At 40.3% G+C, this 22,375-nt stretch overlaps 1 protein-coding gene and 1 long non-coding RNA gene across 2 annotated transcripts in view; both read left to right on the forward strand.

Moving 5' to 3' along the window:
* The window catches only part of LOC307018385 (disks large homolog 1-like), a gene marked incomplete at its 3' end in the record, with an annotated part of 93,787 nt that extends 79,359 nt beyond the window's left edge, over positions 1-14,428 (forward strand). Inside the window, exons 13-22 of the mRNA XM_079648615.1 lie at positions 1,890-2,046; positions 2,401-2,503; positions 2,617-2,731; positions 4,469-4,639; positions 5,039-5,105; positions 7,436-7,535; positions 10,978-11,019; positions 12,970-13,020; positions 13,115-13,216; positions 14,247-14,428. Coding sequence (XP_079504741.1) covers positions 1,890-2,046; positions 2,401-2,503; positions 2,617-2,731; positions 4,469-4,639; positions 5,039-5,105; positions 7,436-7,535; positions 10,978-11,019; positions 12,970-13,020; positions 13,115-13,216; positions 14,247-14,428 — 1,090 coding nt within the window. The remainder of the gene's footprint in view (positions 1-1,889; positions 2,047-2,400; positions 2,504-2,616; positions 2,732-4,468; positions 4,640-5,038; positions 5,106-7,435; positions 7,536-10,977; positions 11,020-12,969; positions 13,021-13,114; positions 13,217-14,246) is intronic.
* Positions 7,542-9,401, forward strand: LOC307018683. The gene is made up of 2 exons (XR_013802475.1): positions 7,542-8,744; positions 8,789-9,401. It is a non-coding gene; the product is annotated as an uncharacterized lncRNA (long non-coding RNA).
* Positions 14,429-22,375: the final 7,947 nt, after the last annotated feature.

The raw sequence follows: 22,375 nt of genomic DNA on the forward strand, positions 1-22,375 counted from the left end.
GAGGACTCTCAGTCTGAGAGGAGAGGACTCTCAGTCTGTCAGGAGAGGACTCTCAGTCTGTCAGGAGAGGACTCTCAGTCTGTCAGGAGAGGACTCTCAGATTGACAGGAGAGGACTCTCAGATTGACAGGAGAGGACTCTCAGTCTGAGAGGAGAGGACTCTCAGATTGACAGGAGAGGACTCTCAGTCTGACAGGAGAGGACTCTCAGTCTGACAGGAGAGGACTCTCAGTCTGACAGGAGAGGACTGTCCTCCATCTTGTTGTGGAACAAACAGCTCCTTATGTCCGTTAGTGCAGCTAGCTAACCAGATGCTAACAACACGGTCCCTGCTGGCACCGGTGCACGCTCGCTCTCTCTCTCTCTCTCTCTCTCTCTCTCTCTCTCTCTCTCTCTATCTCTCTCTCTTTCTCTCTCGCTCAATCACACTAAATGCGCTATTGCCACACACACGCACAGAGCCGAGCTTGAATGAAACACAGAGACCCAGAAGTACTTGTACTTAGGGGTGTAACGGCTCACGGTTCGGTTCGTACCTCGGTTTGGTACAAAAGAAAAAGCAAATAGAAAGTCCCAAATGCATAATTCCAGGTTCGTTGTTATTTATTTTAAACAGTAGTGCAAGTTTCAGTTTAAAAATAAGGAACTCTGACATTTTGAGTAATTAACTGTATTAAACGGTTAAAAACAAACCACCAGCAGCACCACACACACTCAGATGGCCAGGTTATCTATAATGGCTGATGTCAAACAAAAAGGCTCAATAAGCTCTAATTAAAACTAAAAAGAATGTCTTGAAAATATTACATCATAAATAATAAGAAATTGTTTCAAGAGCGCAGAGCCGTTGAAATATATATACCAATAGCTTCCGTTATTTATTTTTGGTCTCTTGGCTCTCATGTCTATTGGCTTCTTAGAAACAGCGGGGATCAGCTGCTGAACTGCTGCTGTATTTCGCCGGGCTCCGGTGATTGGCACATCTGGGTGATGCCTTCTGATATGATTTAGCATGTTTGGCGTGTGTTACATTAGAATACCGCACCGCTGTCTAACAACGCCGACACACCGTCCTCGTCCGATCCACCACTCGCACTCCATCGTTATTGTAGTCCACAGGGAACCCGAAGTGTTCCCACAGCTGGTTTAAAAGAAGCAGGTGGGTTCTAGCTCCTGTGTGTTATCTGAAATCACCATACTAACTTTTCTTCTTCTTGTATTTTGTTTGTTTTGTTGTGTTTCTTCTTGTTCTTCATTTGTTGTTTAAGGGCGGCTCGCAAACAGCTTTTAGGCGCAATACTGCCCCCTGGATTATAAATAGTGTAGTGCATACTGCCCCCTGGATTATAAATAGTGTAGTGCATACTGCCCCCTGGATTATAAATAGTGTAGTGCATACTGCCCCCTGGATTATAAATAGTGTAGTGCATACTGCCCCCTGGATTATAAATAGTGTAGTGCATACTGCCCCCTGGATTATAAATAGTGTAGTGCATACTGCCCCCTGGATTATAAATAGTGTAGTGCATACTGCCCCCTGGATTATAAATAGTGTAGTGCATGCATACTGCCCTGAATGACAGACTTTTTTCCCACTCGCAAAAAAAAGGCGTATTCGTCGTGTGCCGTGCCGTGACGGTACGGGACGAATACGGATACCGTTACACCCCTACTTGTACTGTATTTCCATGCAACTCTCTGGTTGGTCTTGCCTCTGTTGCGTTCACTGAACACGGGAAGTTACAGTCCTGCCGTCCTCTCTAGTGTCATGATGAGGTTCAGGTGAAGCACGGTTAATGTATTATATTATTGAGGGAGAATTGGCCAGGCCAGGCCACTGTGATTGACAGCTGTGAGGTCAGATGATTGACATGTGTCTCCTCCAACAGGGAGCCCAGGAAGGTGGTCCTTCACAGAGGAGCGACGGGGCTGGGCTTCAACATCGTGGGGGGGGAGGACGGAGAGGGCATCTTCATCTCCTTCATCCTCGCTGGAGGACCAGCTGACCTCTGTGGAGAGCTGAGGAAAGGAGATAGACTGGTGTCTGTACGTGTACACACACACACACACACACACACACACACACTCACTCACTCACTCACTCACTCACTCACTCACTCACTCACTCACTCACGCGGCGGGGGCGGGTCACACACACACACACACACACACACACTCACACTCTCACTCACTCACTCACTCACTCACGCAGCGGGGGCGGGTCTTCCTTCACAGTCCTCGATGACGTGGCTTTGGCTCTTCTCCCGCGAGTGATCATACAATGTCAATAAGTGAGAGTTGGACGTAGTGTGTTTATATATATATATATATATTGATTTATTCCTTACACCTGTGAAGTGTCACATCTATGCTCTGATATTATGGTCTGTGTGTCTCCAGGTGAACGGAGTGGATCTCAGGAATGCGACCCATGAGCAAGCGGCCGCCGCCCTGAAGAACGCCGGGCAGACGGTGACCATCATCGCCACCTACAGGCCGGAGGGTGAGAGACGACATGTTCATGTTTAACATTTATTATTCTGGGGTTAAACCGGTCTGCAGGAATCAAGATGTACTCCTCCTCCTCCTCCTCCTCCTCCTCCTCCTCCTCCTCAGAGTACAGCAGGTTTGAGGCTAAGATCCACGACCTGAGGGAGCAGATGATGAACAGCAGCATCAGTTCAGGGTCTGGATCTCTGAGGACCAATCAGAAGAGGTCGCTGTACGTCAGGTGAGGACCTCAACGGCTATATAAGAGGAGCCGGCCCCCCCCGCATGTCTGTGTTTGAGTGATTTAACGAGGGTCTTTCTCTTCAGAGCGCTGTTCGACTACGATAAGACCTTTAACTACCAGTGCTTGACCGACTAATACTTTACTTCAGCACCGGCCCATCGGGATTCGTTCCGAACGTCCCGATGGGCAGTCCGCCACTGCTTTACTTTCTGGTGCTTTAACTACCAGCACTTCACTCTGTTCCTAAATGCAGTACTTTGACTGGTGACAGATCAATTATTAGCGATTTCAGGGGAACCAGCATAGACCACGCCCCCCTACTGCGTAGAGAGGGTGCCTTCATTTAAATTCCTGGGAGTCCACATCTCCCAGGAGCTCACCTGGTCCACAAACACCACGGCAGTGATAAAGAAGGCCCAGCAGCGACTGTACTTTCTGAGACTGCTCAGGAAGAACCATCTGAACCAGAAGGTGCTGGTGACCTTCTATCGCTCTACAGTTGAGAGCGTCCTCACTGCGTCTCTGCTCGGTATGCAGGGTGCTCGGCTGCCGACAGGAAGGCTCTGCAGAGGGTCATTAACACGGCCAGAGGATTATTGGCTGCCCTCCCTGGAAGACATCACCAGCTCTCGCTGCCTCAGGAGGACCAGTTCCATCCTGAAGGACTCATCCCACCCAGCCCGTCATCTGTTCGACCTGCTGCCCTCGGGCCGGCGCTACCGTTCATTGAAAGCCCGCACCTCCAGATTCACAAACAGGTCGTAACTGTCAGACCTTTTAATCTGTGTTTTAATATATCTGTTTTCAAAGCACTCGTTGGAGCAGTGACTATAAATCTCGTTGTATTCTGTACAATGACAATACAAGCTTTTTGATTTGATTCATAACAGATCATATCTCTAATCTAAAACTTCCACCTTAAAGATGTTTTAAGAACTTAGTTTAAGGTCGCGTTCACACCAGCCCTGTTTAGTCGATTGAATCAAACCCTGCTGCGTTTACCCGCTTGGTGCGGTTCATTTGGGTTGGAGACCTCTGAAGTGAACTAAACAACCTAAAAGAGGTGGTCTCGGATCGCTTGCTAGTGAACTCTGGAGCGGTTCATCGCTGGTGTGAACGCAGTCTGCACCAAAACACAGGAAGCGTAGTATTTACGAGTCACAAGAACGCGGATGTCTTCAAAATCTTTAGCTAAAGAGTGAAGCAGAATGAAGTGTTGAACAGAGTCGTGTAAAGTAAAGATGCTCCACCAACTATTCATAAAAGTCAGAGCCACCGGTCGTCGGTGAAACGCCCTCCTGACTCCAGAACGTCTCATTATGTGTTATAATGTTTTTTAACGCACGTTGTCTGATTATATAATCATATGCGCGGGCCGCTAGTGTCTGTTGATCTCCAGATTAACAGCAGCATGAGAATAACCTGCCGATGCTCCAAAGCTACGATAGAAATTGCCGGGATTTGCGTTTTTACCCCCTTAATGTCTGACCAATGGTTGAACAGTATTTCCGAGCACATGACTTGTGTTTAAAGTTTATAGTCCGTTTGAGGTTTCCCGTGTAAACGCAAACCGAACCTTCTTTAAAATGAAATGTAACAAACTGTGGCCAGAGAAGCGAACTATAGGTGTGAATGTGAACAAAGTCTCTATTCAACGATATAAGAGGAGACGGCCCCCCCGTGTTTATATCTGGTGTTTGAGTGATGAACTCTAACGAGGGTCTCTCTCTTCAGAGCGCTGTTCGACTACGATAAGTCTCGGGATTCGGGGCTGCCCAGCCAGGGTCTGGACTTCCGGTTCGGAGAGATTCTGCACGTTCTGAACGCCTCGGACGACGAGTGGTGGCAGGCGAGACATCTGAGGGGGGCGGCGGAGGAGACAGGGGTGATACCCAGCAAGAGGAGGTACACACTCACTCACTCACTCACTCACTCACTCACTCACTCACTCACTCACTCACTCGCACACACACATGCACACACACACATGCACACACACACATGCACACACACACATGCACGCACGCACGCACACACACACACACTCACACTCACACTCACACACAGATATACACACACACACTCACACTCTCACACTCACACACACACACTCACACACTCACACTCACACTCACACTCACACACTCACACTCACACACTTACACTCACACTCACACTCACACACTCACACTCACACACTCACACTCACACACTCACACTCACACTCACACACAGATATACACACACTCACACTCACACTCTCACACACACACTTTCTCACTCACTCACACTGTCCGTCCTCAGGGTGGAGAAGAAGGAGCGAGCGAGATTAAAGACGGTGAAGTTCAACGCTAAGTCTCGAGATCGAGGGGTGAGTTTTCCTCTGACCCCCACCCAATTATTTACACTCCCATGATACCTTGAAGAGGAGACGCCACTTCCTGTTTTCCCCAATTTGGGATTAATAAAGTATCTATTGATCTATGCTCTCTGTAGTGAGTTCTGTAGGTGTTATTGCATGTAAATGGTCTGCAGAGGCTAACATCCCTGGGTGTTGCTCAATGTCGAGGATGCTTCCTTGGTAGGACATGTCCTTCCGAGTCAGGTCCTTCAGAGGCGAGGCAAGAATCCTTCCTGGCATTGGGAGAACAAAGAGTGGAACAGGCTAGCGAGTGTGCAGGTGTGCGTCAGATGAGAGGCCCCGCCTTACATTTTCCGCCACAGATTTTGTAAATTGGTCCGTGCGCAAAGCATTGTGGGGATTTTAAGAACGCGGAGGATACACTGGTGCATCCTTGAAATTTCCCGCAACGAAGGATTCAGTCCTCGGTAGAATTCCAAGGATCCTGGACATTCGGCGGGACTCGATGACGTAGCATCCTTGAAATAGTGGCTCTAAAGGATCCTTCCTCGACATTGAGAAACACCCCTTGTGTCAGGCTTCTGAGTTTTTTTACAATAAAACTCACTTTCAAAATAAAGTCCTGTCAGAATTTGAGGGATATTGCCACAGCTGGAAGGCTTTTATTTTGAAACATCTTGGAAGTAGCAAAACCGTGAAAAAAAATCGGAAAAAACAAATGAAGAAATGTAAGTGAATAAAATAATATTTTCACAATAAAACTCACTACTTCCTGTAGATGTTTCAAAATAAAACCTTGTCGGAATGGTAGGGATTAAAGGAGGGATTAAAGGACCCGCTGGGAGGCTTTTATTTTGAAACACCTGTGCAGGAAATGTTAGTTACATCATCGTAGTTAAAAGAGTATTTTCACAATAAAACTCACTTCCTCCTATAGATGTTTCAAAATAAAATCCCATCTGAATCATTCGGGGTCTCAAGGTATCATGGGAAATGAATCTGTGTGTGTTTCTTCTTCTGTGGTGTCTGATGTAGTTTGTTGTGCATGGTTGTAGTTTTTCAGACTAATGCAGCATGTTGATGTCGGCCATCTTTAAAGGTCCTCCTCTGCAGCGCCTCCCCAGCACCTCTATAAAACAACAACAACAATAATAATAAACAAACACGTGTGGCTTTAACACGGCGACGCCTGAACGCCTCGCCCCCCCCCCCCCCTCGCTAACACACTGAGGGGGCGGGGCATGCATGACCCCCCCCCCCTGACTCTAAGGAGAGAAACGCTTGACATTGACGTCTGACTGTCTGCTGCTCACCTTCATCCTCTTCCTCACCTTCATCCTCCTCACCTTCATCCTCCTCACCTTCGTCCTCTTCCTCACCTTCATCCTCTTCCTCACCTTCATCCTCTTCCTCACCTTCATCCTCCTCTTCCTCACCTTCATCCTCCTCACCTTCGTCCTCTTCCTCACCTTCATCCTCTTCCTCTTCCTCACCTTCATCCTCTTCCTCACCTTCATCATCCTCCTCTTCCTCACCTTCACCCTCGTCCTCACCTTCATCCTCCTCCTCTTCCTCCTCTTTTTCCTCCTCCCTCTTCCTCCTCCTCCTCCCCCTCCTCTTCCTCCTCTTCCTCCTCTTCCTCCCCCTCCTCTTCCTCCTCCTCCTCCCCCTCCTCTTCCTCCTCCTCTTCCTCCTCTTCTCTCTTTCTCCTCCTCCTGCCCCTCCTCTTCCTCCTTCTCTTCTTTCTTCCTCCTACTCTTCCTCCCCCTCCTCCTCTTCCTCCCCCCTGCTGTGTAACATTGCAGTGCAGCATGTGATCTAATGATGTTTTCTACTTCCCTGCTGGAAGGCTTTTATTGTGAAAGATCTGTGCAGGAAATGTTACATTTAGAAGAGTATTTTCAAAATAAAACCCTTCGTCCTGCGGGTGTTTCAAAACAAAAGCCCTCCCTGTAATATGAGCTACTGCTCCAAGGCTTTTATTGTGAAAGATGTTAAATTTAGATCCTAACTAGGAAGTAAGAAATAATCAGTGAATGAAAGAGAATTTTCAAAATAAAACCCACTTCCTCCTGCGGGTGTTTCAAAACAAAAGCCCACTTTTATTGTGAAAAATCAGTGACTAAAAAACGTATTTTCACAATAAAACTTCCTGATTTTAATTTTGTTAGATATTTGTTTTCTGTGTCACTATTTAAATTAGCCAGATAGCACCAGACGATGAGCGTCTCATTCATCCAAACCCACATCCGACCCCCTCTTCTTCCTCTTCCTCCTCTTGTTGTTCCATCACCCCTCTTCCTCCTCTTCCTCCTCTTCCTCCTCCTCTTCCTCCTCAGCAGTCTCTCAATGACAAGCGTAGAAAGAACCTCTTTTCCCGAAAGTTCCCCTTCTACAAGAGCAAAGAGGCGAGCGAGGCGGAGACCAGCGACGTGGACCGTGAGTACCTCGGTGTGCGAGGGGGAGGGGCGTTTATCGTTTGGATCCAACCCAATTTAGATTTAGCCACGCCCACTTCTGCGCTAACGAGGTGTGACGCCGTCATGGACGTATAAGCCAAATCCACTCTGCCAAGCAACGCAACTTGTGCTAATTACAACCAAGAGTAGACGTGACATGGACGTACAACGAGACCCAACGCTGAAGTGATATCACGTCGACTCTTGGTTGTTGTCTAGTTTCCAGCTTTAGTGAACCCTGAAATGTTGAGACCCCAAAGTGTTCCAAAGTGTTATGATAGACATGTATATTAGGGTCTCCAGCACATAGAAACTGCCGGATGCTAACCTGCATGTGTTGGGACATTTGCATAATTAGCATAAGTTGCGTTAAATAGCATTAATGCATAAAATGGCTTGGCTGGTGAGGACAGTTCTGGAGTGGTTGGGGGGGTTATCGAGGATGCTGAATCCATTTCTGACATTTTCAGGATTGTAGGATTGCAGTTTTGAGTCTCCTAAAACGTTCAAATCGACCCAGAATCCATCAAAATCAGCCCTAGGGACTACAAATATGGCCACTATCTGGCTAAAACTCCCATTTTTGATTCTGAAAATGTCAGAAATGGACTCGGCATCCTCAATAACCCCCAACGATACTCTCAATCTGTCCAGATCAGCCAAGCCATTATTGAACTATAGTCTGCTAATTAACACAGGGGCAGTTTTAACCAGAAGGCGGCCATATTTGTAGTCTCTGTGGACTGATTCTGACCACAATGAGTAGTGTTGGGACCATTTGATACAGAGAGCTCAAGATGAACATTATTAGGCGCGTTCACACCAGTACTTTTCCCACTTTAGTTCCGATATAGTTCTGAAATGTCGCGTTCACACCAAAAAGAGCCGGAACAAAAATTAGTTCATGAGAACCTTTTTTACCCCCTTTTCCATCCCTGCTAGAGAGCAGGGGCTTTCGTGGGCGAAAAAGGTTCCTATGTCTTATTGGCTGGGCGGATTGCAAACCACGCCCCGTCAAACTCCCAAAAACGTTTGTGAAGCCTCCATTTTATTGTCCTGGCATTAGCATTATTAGCATTAGCATTAGCCCAGCGCAGAAACGCAGAGAGACTAACTTATGGCTACACAAATAAAACATGGGAGCGGTGGAGATGAGGAGGTGTCGGCGTTCTGGTGATTTACTCTGAAGGCTTCAGTAGAAGCTGCTGGGAGTCCCAGCAGCTTCTACTGAAGCCTTCCCCAACTCCGGGGACTTCCGGCCGGGGACTCCGGGTGGCAGTATACGCCGTGAAGTGGTTTGCGGCCTGCCAGTAAACCAAAAGCGGCAGAAGAAGACGAAGTGACGTCAGCGGCTCATTACTAAAAGGGTACTAAAGAGTTCTCATGAACCTTTGTGGGAAAAGTACTGCGGTGTGAATGCGCCTATTGTCTCTACTGTGGACAATTTGTTTCCATATAAATAAGCAGTCTGTGATGATCCAGAGTCCCTTAAATCTGCAAACATCGACCCCAAAATGATTCAATGTATAATACATGGATAAAAATGATACTCATTACTTCAGCGTTGTCGACATGGTTCTCGTTATACGTTCATGACGGCGTCACACAGAAGTGCGTTAGTGCAGAAGTGGGCGTGGTTACATCTAAACTGTGTTGGAAAAACGATGGACGTACGAGGGGGGAATCGTCTGAGGGACAGGAAGTGAGGTCGTCTGAGGGACAGGAAGCGAGGTCGTCTGAGGGACAGGAAGTGAGGTCAGCTGGTGGCGGCGCTGCAGACGCAACAGGAGGCACGGCTGCTCCAGGGCCGGCTAAAAAAAGCAAAGTTTGATTAGAAACATGTATTTCCCCCCTGGAACTTTTTGGTTTGATCCCCCCTCCCTCCTCCTCTTTGGAGCCAAAATGGCCACCCCGCAGCCCTGTTTCCTGTCGCCCCCCCCCCCCTTCTGTCGGCCTCTCAGTAACATGTTGTTATTTTCTCCTCACAACGCTGACCTCAGGACAACAGCGAGGACATGATATCCAAAGCCCACAGTAAGTCTGTCTCCAACACATTGTACGTGATAGGCTAAGGGGCGGGACATCTGTAAGCAGGTTGACCAATCACCAAACAAAGCCGGCCAGCTAACCAATCAGAGCGGAATGGGCTCTGGTTTCAGACAGAGGGTGAAAAGAGGTGCTGCAGCACAGACAGTATGAGAACAATAAAGAGCTTTTAGAACATTAAAGCATGGAGACATGTCACAGGAGAGGACTCTTTAAAGTAGAGACACTACATACTGATATACACCTGAACATCAGCAGGAGAGGACTCTTTAAAGTAGAGACACTACATACTGATATACACCTGAACATCAGCAGGAGAGGACTCTTTAAAGTAGAGACACTACATACTGATATACACCTGAACATCAGCAGGAGAGGACTCTTTAAAGTAGAGACACTACATACTGATATACACCTGAACATCAGCAGGAGAGGACTCTTTAAAGTAGAGACACTACATACTGATATACACCTGAACATCAGAGGAGAGGACTCTTTAAAAGTAGAGACACTACATACTGATATACACCTGAACATCAGCAGGAGAGGACTCTTTAAAGTAGAGACACTACATACTGATATACACCTGAACATCAGCAGGAGAGGACTCTTTAAAGTAGAGACACTACATACTGATATACACCTGAACATCAGCAGGAGAGGACTCTTTAAAGTAGAGACACTACATACTGGTATACACCTGAACATCAGCAGGAGAGGACTCTTTAAAGTAGAGACACTACATACTGATATACACCTGAACATCAGCAGGAGAGGACTCTTTAAAGTAGAGACACTACATACTGATATACACCTGAACATCAGCAGGAGAGAACTCTTTAAAGTAGAGACACTACATACTGGTATACACCTGAACATCAGCAGGAGAGGACTCTTTAAAGTAGAGACACTACATACTGATATACACCTGAACATCAGCAGGAGAGGACTCTTTAAAGTAGAGACACTACATACTGGTATACACCTGAACATCAGCAGGAGAGGACTCTTTAAAGTAGAGACACTACATACTGATATACACCTGAACATCAGCAGGAGAGAACTCTTTAAAGTAGAGACACTACATAGTGATATACACCTGAACATCAGCAGGAGAGTGGAACCTTTCTCCCCTGCTCTGTATCTTAATTTATTATAATAATTTCTATCTACAATGGTTTTTATTTTCCTGGACCCAGGAGGGATGTGAGTTTAGTAAATGTTTTTTATTTAAGATTTAACCTGTGATTATTCTGCCGCTGCTGTCGGGCTCGAACGCCTCGATCCGTCTGTTGTTGTGTTTTGGGTCTCGGGGTGCAAAGCATGATGGGAAAACAAAGCTCTGACCCGCATCCTGTGTTTTGTTTTGTTTGCAGAACACGTGACGTCGAACGCCAGCGACAGTGAGAGTAGCTACCGTAAGTCTCACACTCCTGACCGCTAACTGCTAACTGACCGCTAACTGACCGCTAACTGACCTCTAACTGCTAACTGACCATTAACTGCTAACTGCTCTCTACCCGCTAACTGCTCTCTAACTGCTAACTGACCTTTTACTGCTAACTGACCTCTACCCGCTAACTGCTAACTGACCTTTAACTTTTAACTGACATGTTACTGCTAACTGAACACTAACTAACTGCTAACTGAACACTTACTGCTAACTGACCTTTAATTTTTAACTGACATGTTACTGCTAACTGAACACTAACTGACTGGTAACTGCTAACTGAACACTAACTGCTAACTGACCTCTAACTGCTAACTGACCTTTAACTACTAACTGACCTCTAACTGCTAACCGACCTCTAACCACTAACTGAACACTGACTGCTAACTGAACACTGACTGCTAACTGAACACTGACTGCTAACTGAACACTAACTGCTAACTGAACACTAACTGCTAACTGATATTTTACTGCTAACTGAACACTAACTGCTAACTGATATTTTACTGCTAACTGAACACTAACTGATATTTTACTGCTTACGGACCGCATACTGGCCGCTAACGGACTGCTTACTGACCTCTAACTGCTAACTGAACACTAACTGCTAACTGACTGCTAACTGTACACTAACTGCTAACTGACTGCTAACTGAACACTAACTGCTAACTGACTGCTAACTGAACACTAACTGCTAACTGACTGCTAACTGTACACTAACTGCTAACTGACTGCTAACTGAACACTAACTGCTAACTGACTGCTAACTGTACACTAACTGCTAACTGACTGCTAACTGAACACTAACTGCTAACTGACCGCTAACTGAACACTAACTGCTAACTGACTGCTAACTGTACACTAACTGCTAACTGACCGCTAACTGAACTCTAACTGCTAATTAACTGCTGACTAACTGCTAACTGACCTCTAGCTGCTAACTGAACACTAGCTACTAGCTGAACACTAGCTGCTAACTGCTAACTGACCTCTAGCTGCTAACTGAACACTAACTGCTAACTGACCGCTAACTGAACTCTAACTGCTAATTAACTGCTGACTAACTGCTAACTGACCTCTAGCTGCTAACTGAACACTAGCTACTAGCTGAACACTAGCTGCTAACTGCTAACTGACCTCTAGCTGCTAACTGAACACTAGCTACTAGCTGAACACTAGCTGCTAACTGCTAACTGACCTCTAGCTGCTAACTGAGCACTAGCTACTAGCTGAACACTAGCTGCTAACTGCTAACTGACCTCTAACTGCTAACTGACCTCTAGCTGCTAACTGAACACTATCTACTAGCTGAACACTAGCTGCTAACTGCTAACTGACCTCTAGCTGCTAACTGAACACTAGCTACTAGCTGAACACTAGCTGCTAACTGCTAACTGACCTCTAGCTGCTAACTGAACACTAGCTACTAGCTGAACACTAGCTGCTAACTGCTAACTGACCTCTAGCTGCTAACTGAACACTAGCTACTAGCTGAACACTAGCTGCTAACTGCTAACTGACCTCTAGCTGCTAACTGAACACTAGCTACTAGCTGAACACTAGCTGCTAACTGCTAACTGACCTCTAGCTGCTAACTGAACACTAGCTACTAGCTGAACACTAGCTGCTAACTGCTAACTGACCTCTAGCTGCTAACTGAACACTAGCTACTAGCTGAACACTAGCTGCTAACTGCTAACTGACCTCTAGCTACTAGCTGAACACTAGCTGCTAACTGACCCGCTAGCTGCTAACTGACCTCTAGCTGCTAACTGAACTCTAGCTGCTAACTGAACACTAGCTACTAGCTGAACACTAGCTGCTAACTGCTAACTGACCTCTAGCTGCTAACTGAACACTAGCTACTAGCTGAACACTAGCTGCTAACTGACCCGCTAACTACTATGTGTGTGTGCAGGTGGACAGGAGGACTACGTGCTGTCGTATGAACCCGTGTCTCAGCAGGAAGGTGAGTAAAATATAAATAGGTCTCTAAAGCCCTTTGTGATTTCAGGCTGTTTATATACATGTTGATCTGATGGAGTGATCACTTCCTGTTTCAGTGAACTACACACGTCCCATCATCATCCTCGGCCCGATGAAGGACCGCATCAACGATGACCTGATCTCAGAGTTCCCCGACAAGTTTGGATCCTGTGTGCCTCGTAAGGAACTCTGACTATAAACTGATATTAATCTGACCTAAAACTGATATTAATCTGACTATAAACTGACATTAATCTGACTATAAACTGATATTAATCTGACCTACAGGGTTCTTACGATCATTAAAAACCTGGAAAAGTCATGGAAATTCAAAATGCAAATTCAAGGCCCTGGAAAAGTTATGGAAAACAATATTTTTCCCAAAGTTTTGGAAAAGTCATGGAAATGTAACTAAAGTTGCATCAAATATAATTTATATTTTATCTAATTGCCGAAATAGTAATCCTATAATGATAATAAATACTGTATGGTACAGTAAAAAACGTTGAATGGCATTTAAGGTGTTTTGCTGGTGAGAGATTTCAGTTGCTTTAGAATGTAGAAGCTCGTAAACCTATTTGATTTGTTTTCGATAGGCGCAACATGTTTCAGATGCAGACCTTATTTTCCTGTTCCATGTTAAAATAAACCATTTTCAGTGGTACGCTGAAAAAGAGTTATGTTTTTGGTCATGGAAAATTAGGTAAAAGTCATTGAAAATCATTGGTGAAAAAGTGTATGAACCCTGGACCTAAAACTGTGTTAAAAATGACATTAAACTGACATTAATCTGACCTAAAACTGATATTAATCTGACCTAAAACTGATATTAATCTGACCTAAAACTGATATTAATCTGACCTAAAACTGACATTAATCTGACCTAAAACTGATATTAATCTGACCTAAAACTGATATTAATCTGACCTAAAATTAATCTGACCTAAAACTGATATTAATCTGACCTAAAACTGATACTAATCTGACCTAAAACTGATATTAATCTGACCTAAAACTGATATTAATCTGACCTAAAACTGATATTAATCTGACCTAAAACTGATATTAATCTGAGCTAAAACTGATATTAATCTGACCTAAAACTGTGTTAAAACTGACATTAATCTGACTATAACGGGACGGATGAACACGCGTTCTACGTCACGGTTGAACACGTGTCGAAGTGTAATCTGTTCTCTCTCCTCACAGATACGACACGGCCGAAGCGAGACTACGAGGTGGACGGCAGGGATTATCACTTCGTGGTTTCCAGAGAGCAGATGGAGAAAGACATCCAGGACCATCGCTTCATCGAGGCCGGCCAGTACAACAACCACTTGTACGGGACCAGCGTGCAGTCGGTGCGCGAGGTGGCCGAGAAGGTACCCTGATATTAAACGGATATTAATCTGACCTAAAACTAGCTTTAATCTGACCTAAAACTCACTTTAATCTAACCTAAAACTAGCTTTAATCTGACCTAAAACTCACTTTAATCTGACCTAAAACTAGCTTTAATCTGACCTAAAACTAACTTTAATCTGACCTAAAACTAGCTTTAATCTGACCTAAAACTAGCTTTAATCTGACCTAAAACTAGCTTTAATCTGACCTAAAACTAGCTTTAATCTGACCTAAAACTCACTTTAATCTGACCTAAAACTAGCTTTAATCTGACCTAAAACTAACTTTAATCTGACCTAAAACTCACTTTAATCTGACCTAAAACTAACTTTAATCTGACCTAAAACTAGCTTTAATCTGACCTAAAACTAGCTTTAATCTGACCTAAAACTAGCTTTAATCTGACCTAAAACTAGCTTTAATCTGACCTAAAACTAACTTTAAACTGACCTAAAACTAGCTTTAATCTAACCTAAAACTCACTTTAATCTGACCTAAAACTAACTTTAATCTGACCTAAAACTCACTTTAATCTGACCTAAAACTCACTTTAATCTGACCTAAAACTAGCTTTAATCTAACCTAAAACTCACTTTAAACTGACCTAAAACTAGCTTTAATCTGACCTAAAACTAGCTTTAATCTGACCTAAAACTCACTTTAATCTGACCTAAAACTAGCTTTAATCTGACCTAAAACTCACTTTAATCTGACCTAAAACTAGCTTTAATCTGACCTAAAACTAGCTTTAATCTGACCTAAAACTAGCTTTAAACTGACCTAAAACTAACTTTAATCTGACCTAAAACTCACTTTAATCTGACCTAAAACTAGCTTTAATCTGACCTAAAACTAGCTTTAATCTAACCTAAAACTAGCTTTAATCTGACCTAAAACTAGCTTTAATCTGACCTAAAACTAGCTTTAATCTGACCTAAAACTAGCTTTAAACTGACCTAAAACTAACTTTAATCTGACCTAAAACTCACTTTAATCTGACCTAAAACTAGCTTTAATCTGACCTAAAACTAGCTTTAATCTAACCTAAAACTCACTTTAATCTGACCTAAAACTAACTTTAATCTGACCTAAAACTCACTTTAATCTGACCTAAAACTCACTTTAATCTGACCTAAAACTCACTTTAATCTGACCTAAAACTCGCTTTAATCTGACCTAAAACTAGCTTTAATCTGACCTAAAACTAGCTTTAATCTAACCTAAAACTCACTTTAATCTGACCTAAAACTAGCTTTAATCTGACCTAAAACTAGCTTTAATCTAACCTAAAACTCACTTTAATCTGACCTAAAACTCACTTTAATCTGACCTAAAACTCACTTTAATCTGACCTAAAACTAACTTTAATCTGACCTAAAACTAACTTTAATCTGACCTAAAACTAGCTTTAATCTGACCTAAAACTAGCTTTAATCTGACCTAAAACTAGCTTTAATCTAACCTAAAACTAGCTTTAATCTGACCTAAAACTAACTTTAATCTGACCTAAAACTAACTTTAATCTGACCTAAAACTAGCTTTAATCTGACCTAAAACTAGCTTTAATCTAACCTAAAACTCACTTTAATCTGACCTAAAACTAACTTTAATCTGACCTAAAACTAACTTTAATCTGACCTAAAACTCACTTTAATCTGACCTAAAACTCGCTTTAATCTGACCTAAAACTCACTTTAATCTGACCTAAAACTCGCTTTAATCTGACCTAAAACTAGCTTTAATCTGACCTAAAACTAGCTTTAATCTGACCTAAAACTCACTTTAATCTGACCTAAAACTAACTTTAATCTGACCTAAAACTCACTTTAATCTGACCTAAAACTAGCTTTAATCTGACCTAAAACTCACTTTAATCTGACCTAAAACTAGCTTTAATCTGACCTAAAACTCACTTTAATCTGACCTAAAACTAGCTTTAATCTGACCTAAAACTCACTTTAATCTGACCTAAAACTCACTTTAATCTGACCTGAAACTCACTTTAATCTGACCTAAAACTCACTTTAATCTGACCTAAAACTCACTTTAATCTGACCTAAACTCACTTTAATCTGACCTAAAACTAGCTTTAATCTGACCTAAAACTCACTTTAATCTGACCTAAAACTAACTTTAATCTGACCTAAAACTAGCTTTAATCTGACCTAAAACTAGCTTTAATCTGACCTAAAACTAGCTTTAATCTGACCTAAAACTCACTTTAATCTGACCTAAAACTAACTTTAATCTGACCTAAAACTCACTTTAATCTGACCTAAAACTAGCTTTAATCTGACCTAAAACTCACTTTAATCTGACCTAAAACTAGCTTTAATCTGACCTAAAACTCACTTTAATCTGACCTAAAACTAGCTTTAATCTGACCTAAAACTCACTTTAATCTGACCTAAAACTCACTTTAATCTGACCTGAAACTCACTTTAATCTGACCTAAAACTCACTTTAATCTGACCTAAAACTCACTTTAATCTGACCTAAAACTCACTTTAATCTGACCTAAAACTAGCTTTAATCTGACCTAAAACTCACTTTAATCTGACCTAAAACTAACTTTAATCTGACCTAAAACTCACTTTAATCTGACCTAAAACTCACTTTAATCTGACCTAAAACTAACTTTAATCTGACCTAAAACTAACTTTAATCTGACCTAAAACTCACTTTAATCTAACCTAAAACTCACTTTAATCTGACCTAAAACTAGCTTTAATCTGACCTAAAACTCACTTTAATCTAACCTAAAACTAGCTTTAATCTGACCTAAAACTAGCTTTAATCTGACCTAAAACTAGCTTTAATCTGACCTAAAACTAGCTTTAATCTGACCTAAAACTCACTTTAATCTGACCTAAAACTAGCTTTAATCTGACCTAAAACTAACTTTAATCTGACCTAAAACTCACTTTAATCTGACCTAAAACTAACTTTAATCTGACCTAAAACTCACTTTAATCTGACCTAAAACTCACTTTAATCTGACCTAAAACTAGCTTTAATCTGACCTAAAACTCACTTTAATCTGACCTAAAACTAGCTTTAATCTGACCTAAAACTAGCTTTAATCTGACCTAAAACTAACTTTAATCTGACCTAAAACTAACTTTAATCTGACCTAAAACTCACTTTAATCTGACCTAAAACTAGCTTTAATCTGACCTAAAACTAACTTTAATCTGACCTAAAACTCACTTTAATCTGACCTAAAACTAACTTTAATCTGACCTAAAACTCACTTTAATCTGACCTAAAACTAACTTTAATCTGACCTAAAACTCACTTTAATCTGACCTAAAACTAGCTTTAATCTGACCTAAAACTCACTTTAATCTAACCTAAAACTCACTTTAATCTGACCTAAAACTAGCTTTAATCTGACCTAAAACTCACTTTAATCTAACCTAAAACTAGCTTTAATCTGACCTAAAACTAGCTTTAATCTGACCTAAAACTAGCTTTAATCTGACCTAAAACTAGCTTTAATCTGACCTAAAACTCACTTTAATCTGACCTAAAACTAGCTTTAATCTGACCTAAAACTAACTTTAATCTGACCTAAAACTCACTTTAATCTGACCTAAAACTAACTTTAATCTGACCTAAAACTCACTTTAATCTGACCTAAAACTCACTTTAATCTGACCTAAAACTAGCTTTAATCTGACCTAAAACTCACTTTAATCTGACCTAAAACTAGCTTTAATCTGACCTAAAACTAGCTTTAATCTGACCTAAAACTAACTTTAATCTGACCTAAAACTAACTTTAATCTGACCTAAAACTCACTTTAATCTGACCTAAAACTAGCTTTAATCTGACCTAAAACTAACTTTAATCTGACCTAAAACTCACTTTAATCTGACCTAAAACTAGCTTTAATCTGACCTAAAACTCACTTTAATCTGACCTAAAACTAACTTTAATCTGACCTAAAACTCACTTTAATCTGACCTAAAACTAGCTTTAATCTGACCTAAAACTCACTTTAATCTGACCTAAAACTAGCTTTAATCTGACCTAAAACTCACTTTAATCTGACCTAAAACTCACTTTAATCTGACCTAAAACTAGCTTTAATCTGACCTAAAACTCACTTTAATCTGACCTAAAACTAACTTTAATCTGACCTAAAACTAGCTTTAATCTGACCTAAAACTCACTTTAATCTGACCTAAAACTCACTTTAATCTGACCTAAAACTAGCTTTAATCTGACCTAAAACTAGCTTTAATCTGACCTAAAACTCACTTTAATCTGACCTAAAACTAACTTTAATCTGACCTAAAACTCACTTTAATCTGACCTAAAACTAGCTTTAATCTGACCTAAAACTCACTTTAATCTGACCTAAAACTAGCTTTAATCTAACCTAAAACTCACTTTAATCTGACCTAAAACTAACTTTAATCTGACCTAAAACTCACTTTAATCTGACCTAAAACTCACTTTAATCTGACCTAAAACTAACTTTAATCTGACCTAAAACTCACTTTAATCTGACCTAAAACTAGCTTTAATCTGACCTAAAACTAGCTTTAATCTAACCTAAAACTCACTTTAATCTGACCTAAAACTAGCTTTAATCTAACCTAAAACTCACTTTAATCTGACCTAAAACTAGCTTTAATCTGACCTAAAACTAACTTTAATCTGACCTAAAACTAGCTTTAATCTGACCTAAAACTAGCTTTAATCTGACCTAAAACTAGCTTTAATCTGACCTAAAACTCACTTTAATCTGACCTAAAACTAGCTTTAATCTGACCTAAAACTAGCTTTAATCTACCTAAAACTCACTTTAATCTGACCTAAAACTAGCTTTAATCTGACCTAAAACTAACTTTAATCTGACCTAAAACTAGCTTTAATCTAACCTAAAACTAGCTTTAATCTGACCTAAAACTCACTTTAATCTGACCTAAAACTAGCTTTAATCTGACCTAAAACTAGCTTTAATCTGACCTGAAACTCACTTTAATCTGACCTAAAACTAGCTTTAATCTGACCTAAAACTAGCTTTAATCTGACCTAAAACTAGCTTTAATCTGACCTAAAACTAGCTTTAATCTGACCTGAAACTCACTTTAATCTGACCTAAAACTAGCTTTAATCTGACCTAAAACTAGCTTTAATCTGACCTAAAACTAGCTTTAATCTAACCTAAAACTAGCTTTAATCTGACCTAAAACTAGCTTTAATCTGACCTAAAACTAGCTTTAATCTGACCTAAAACTAACTTTAATCTGACCTAAAACTAGCTTTAATCTGACCTAAAACTAGCTTTAATCTGACCTAAAACTAGCTTTAATCTAACCTAAAACTCACTTTAATCTGACCTAAACTAGCTTTAATCTAACCTAAACTAACTTTAATCTGACCTAAAACTAGCTTTAATCTGACCTAAAACTAGCTTTAATCTGACCTAAAACTAGCTTTAATCTAACCTAAAACTCACTTTAATCTGACCTAAAACTAGCTTTAATCTGACCTAAAACTAGCTTTAATCTGACCTAAAACTAACTTTAATCTGACCTAAAACTAGCTTTAATCTGACCTAAAACTAGCTTTAATCTGACCTAAAACTAGCTTTAATCTAACCTAAAACTCACTTTAATCTAACCTAAAACTAACTTTAATCTGACCTGAAACTCACTTTAATCTGACCTAAAACTAGCTTTAATCTGACCTAAAACTAGCTTTAATCTGACCTAAAACTAGCTTTAATCTGACCTAAAACTAGCTTTAATCTGACCTAAAACTAGCTTTAATCTGACCTAAAACTAGCTTTAATCTGACCTAAAACTAGCTTTAATCTGACCTGAAACTCACTTTAAACTGACCTAAAACTAGCTTTAATCTGACCTAAAACTAGCTTTAATCTGACCTAAAACTCACTTTAATCTGACCTAAAACTAGCTTTAATCTGACCTAAAACTAGCTTTAATCTGACCTAAAACTAGCTTTAATCTGACCTAAAACTAACTTTAATCTGACCTGAAACTCACTTTAATCTGACCTAAAACTAGCTTTAATCTGACCTAAAACTAGCTTTAATCTGACCTAAAACTAGCTTTAATCTGACCTAAAACTAGCTTTAATCTGACCTAAAACTCACTTTAATCTGACCTAAAACTAGCTTTAATCTGACCTAAAACTAGCTTTAATCTGACCTAAAACTCACTTTAATCTGACCTAAAACTAGCTTTAATCTGACCTAAAACTAGCTTTAAACTGACCTAAAACTAGCTTTAATCTGACCTAAAACTAACTTTAATCTGACCTAAAACTAGCTTTAATCTAACCTAAAACTAGCTTTAATCTGACCTAAAACTCACTTTAATCTGACCTAAAACTAGCTTTAATCTAACCTAAAACTAGCTTTAATCTGACCTAAAACTAGCTTTAATCTGACCTAAAACTCACTTTAATCTGACCTAAAACTAGCTTTAATCTGACCTAAAACTAGCTTTAATCTGACCTAAAACTAGCTTTAATCTGACCTAAAACTAACTTTAATCTGACCTAAAACTAGCTTTAATCTGACCTAAAACTAACTTTAATCTGACCTAAAACTAGAAACTAGCTTTAATCTGACCTAAAACTCACTTTAATCTGACCTAAAACTCACTTTAATCTGACCTAAAACTAGCTTTAATCTGACCTAAAACTAGCTTTAATCTGACCTAAAACTCACTTTAATCTGACCTAAAACTAGCTTTAATCTGACCTAAAACTCACTTTAATCTGACCTAAAACTCACTTTAATCTGACCTAAAACTCACTTTAATCTGACCTAAAACTAGCTTTAATCTGACCTAAAACTCACTTTAATCTGACCTAAAACTAGCTTTAATCTGACCTAAAACTAGCTTTAATCTGACCTAAAACTCACTTTAATCTGACCTAAAACTCACTTTAATCTGACCTAAAACTCACTTTAATCTGACCTAAAACTCACTTTAATCTGACCTAAAACTCACTTTAATCTGACCTAAAACTAGCTTTAATCTGACCTAAAACTAGCTTTAATCTGACCTAAAACTCACTTTAATCTGACCTAAAACTCACTTTAATCTGACCTAAAACTCACTTTAATCTGACCTAAAACTCACTTTAATCTGACCTAAAACTAGCTTTAATCTGACCTAAAACTAGCTTTAATCTGACCTAAAACTCACTTTAATCTGACCTAAAACTAGCTTTAATCTGACCTAAAACTAACTTTAATCTGACCTAAAACTAACTTTAATCTAACCTAAAACTAGCTTTAATCTGACCTAAAACTAACTTTAATCTGACCTAAAACTCACTTTAATCTAACCTAAAACTAGCTTTAATCTGACCTAAAACTAACTTTAATCTGACCTAAAACTCACTTTAATCTAACCTAAAACTAGCTTTAATCTGACCTAAAACTCACTTTAATCTAACCTAAAACTAGCTTTAATCTGACCTAAAACTAACTTTAATCTAACCTAAAACTAGCTTTAATCTGACCTAAAACTCACTTTAATCTAACCTAAAACTAGCTTTAATCTGACCTAAAACTAGCTTTAATCTAACCTAAAACTAGCTTCAATCTGACCTAAAACTAGCTTTAATCTAACCTAAAACTAGCTTTAATCTGACCTAAAACTCACTTTAATCTAACCTAAAACTAACTTTAATCTGACCTAAAACTAACTTTAATCTAACCTAAAACTAGCTTTAATCTGACCTAAAACTAGCTTTAATCTGACCTGAAACTAGCTTTAATCTGACCTAAAACTCACTTTAATCTAACCTAAAACTAGCTTTAATCTGACCTAAAACTAACTTTAATCTAACCTAAAACTAGCTTTAATCTGACCTAAAACTAACTTTAATCTAACCTAAAACTAGCTTTAATCTGACCTAAAACTCACTTTAATCTAACC

The sequence above is a fragment of the Notothenia rossii genome (assembly GCF_949606895.1).
Source record: "Notothenia rossii genome assembly, chromosome: 9".
Taxonomy (NCBI): Eukaryota; Metazoa; Chordata; class Actinopteri; order Perciformes; family Nototheniidae; genus Notothenia; species Notothenia rossii.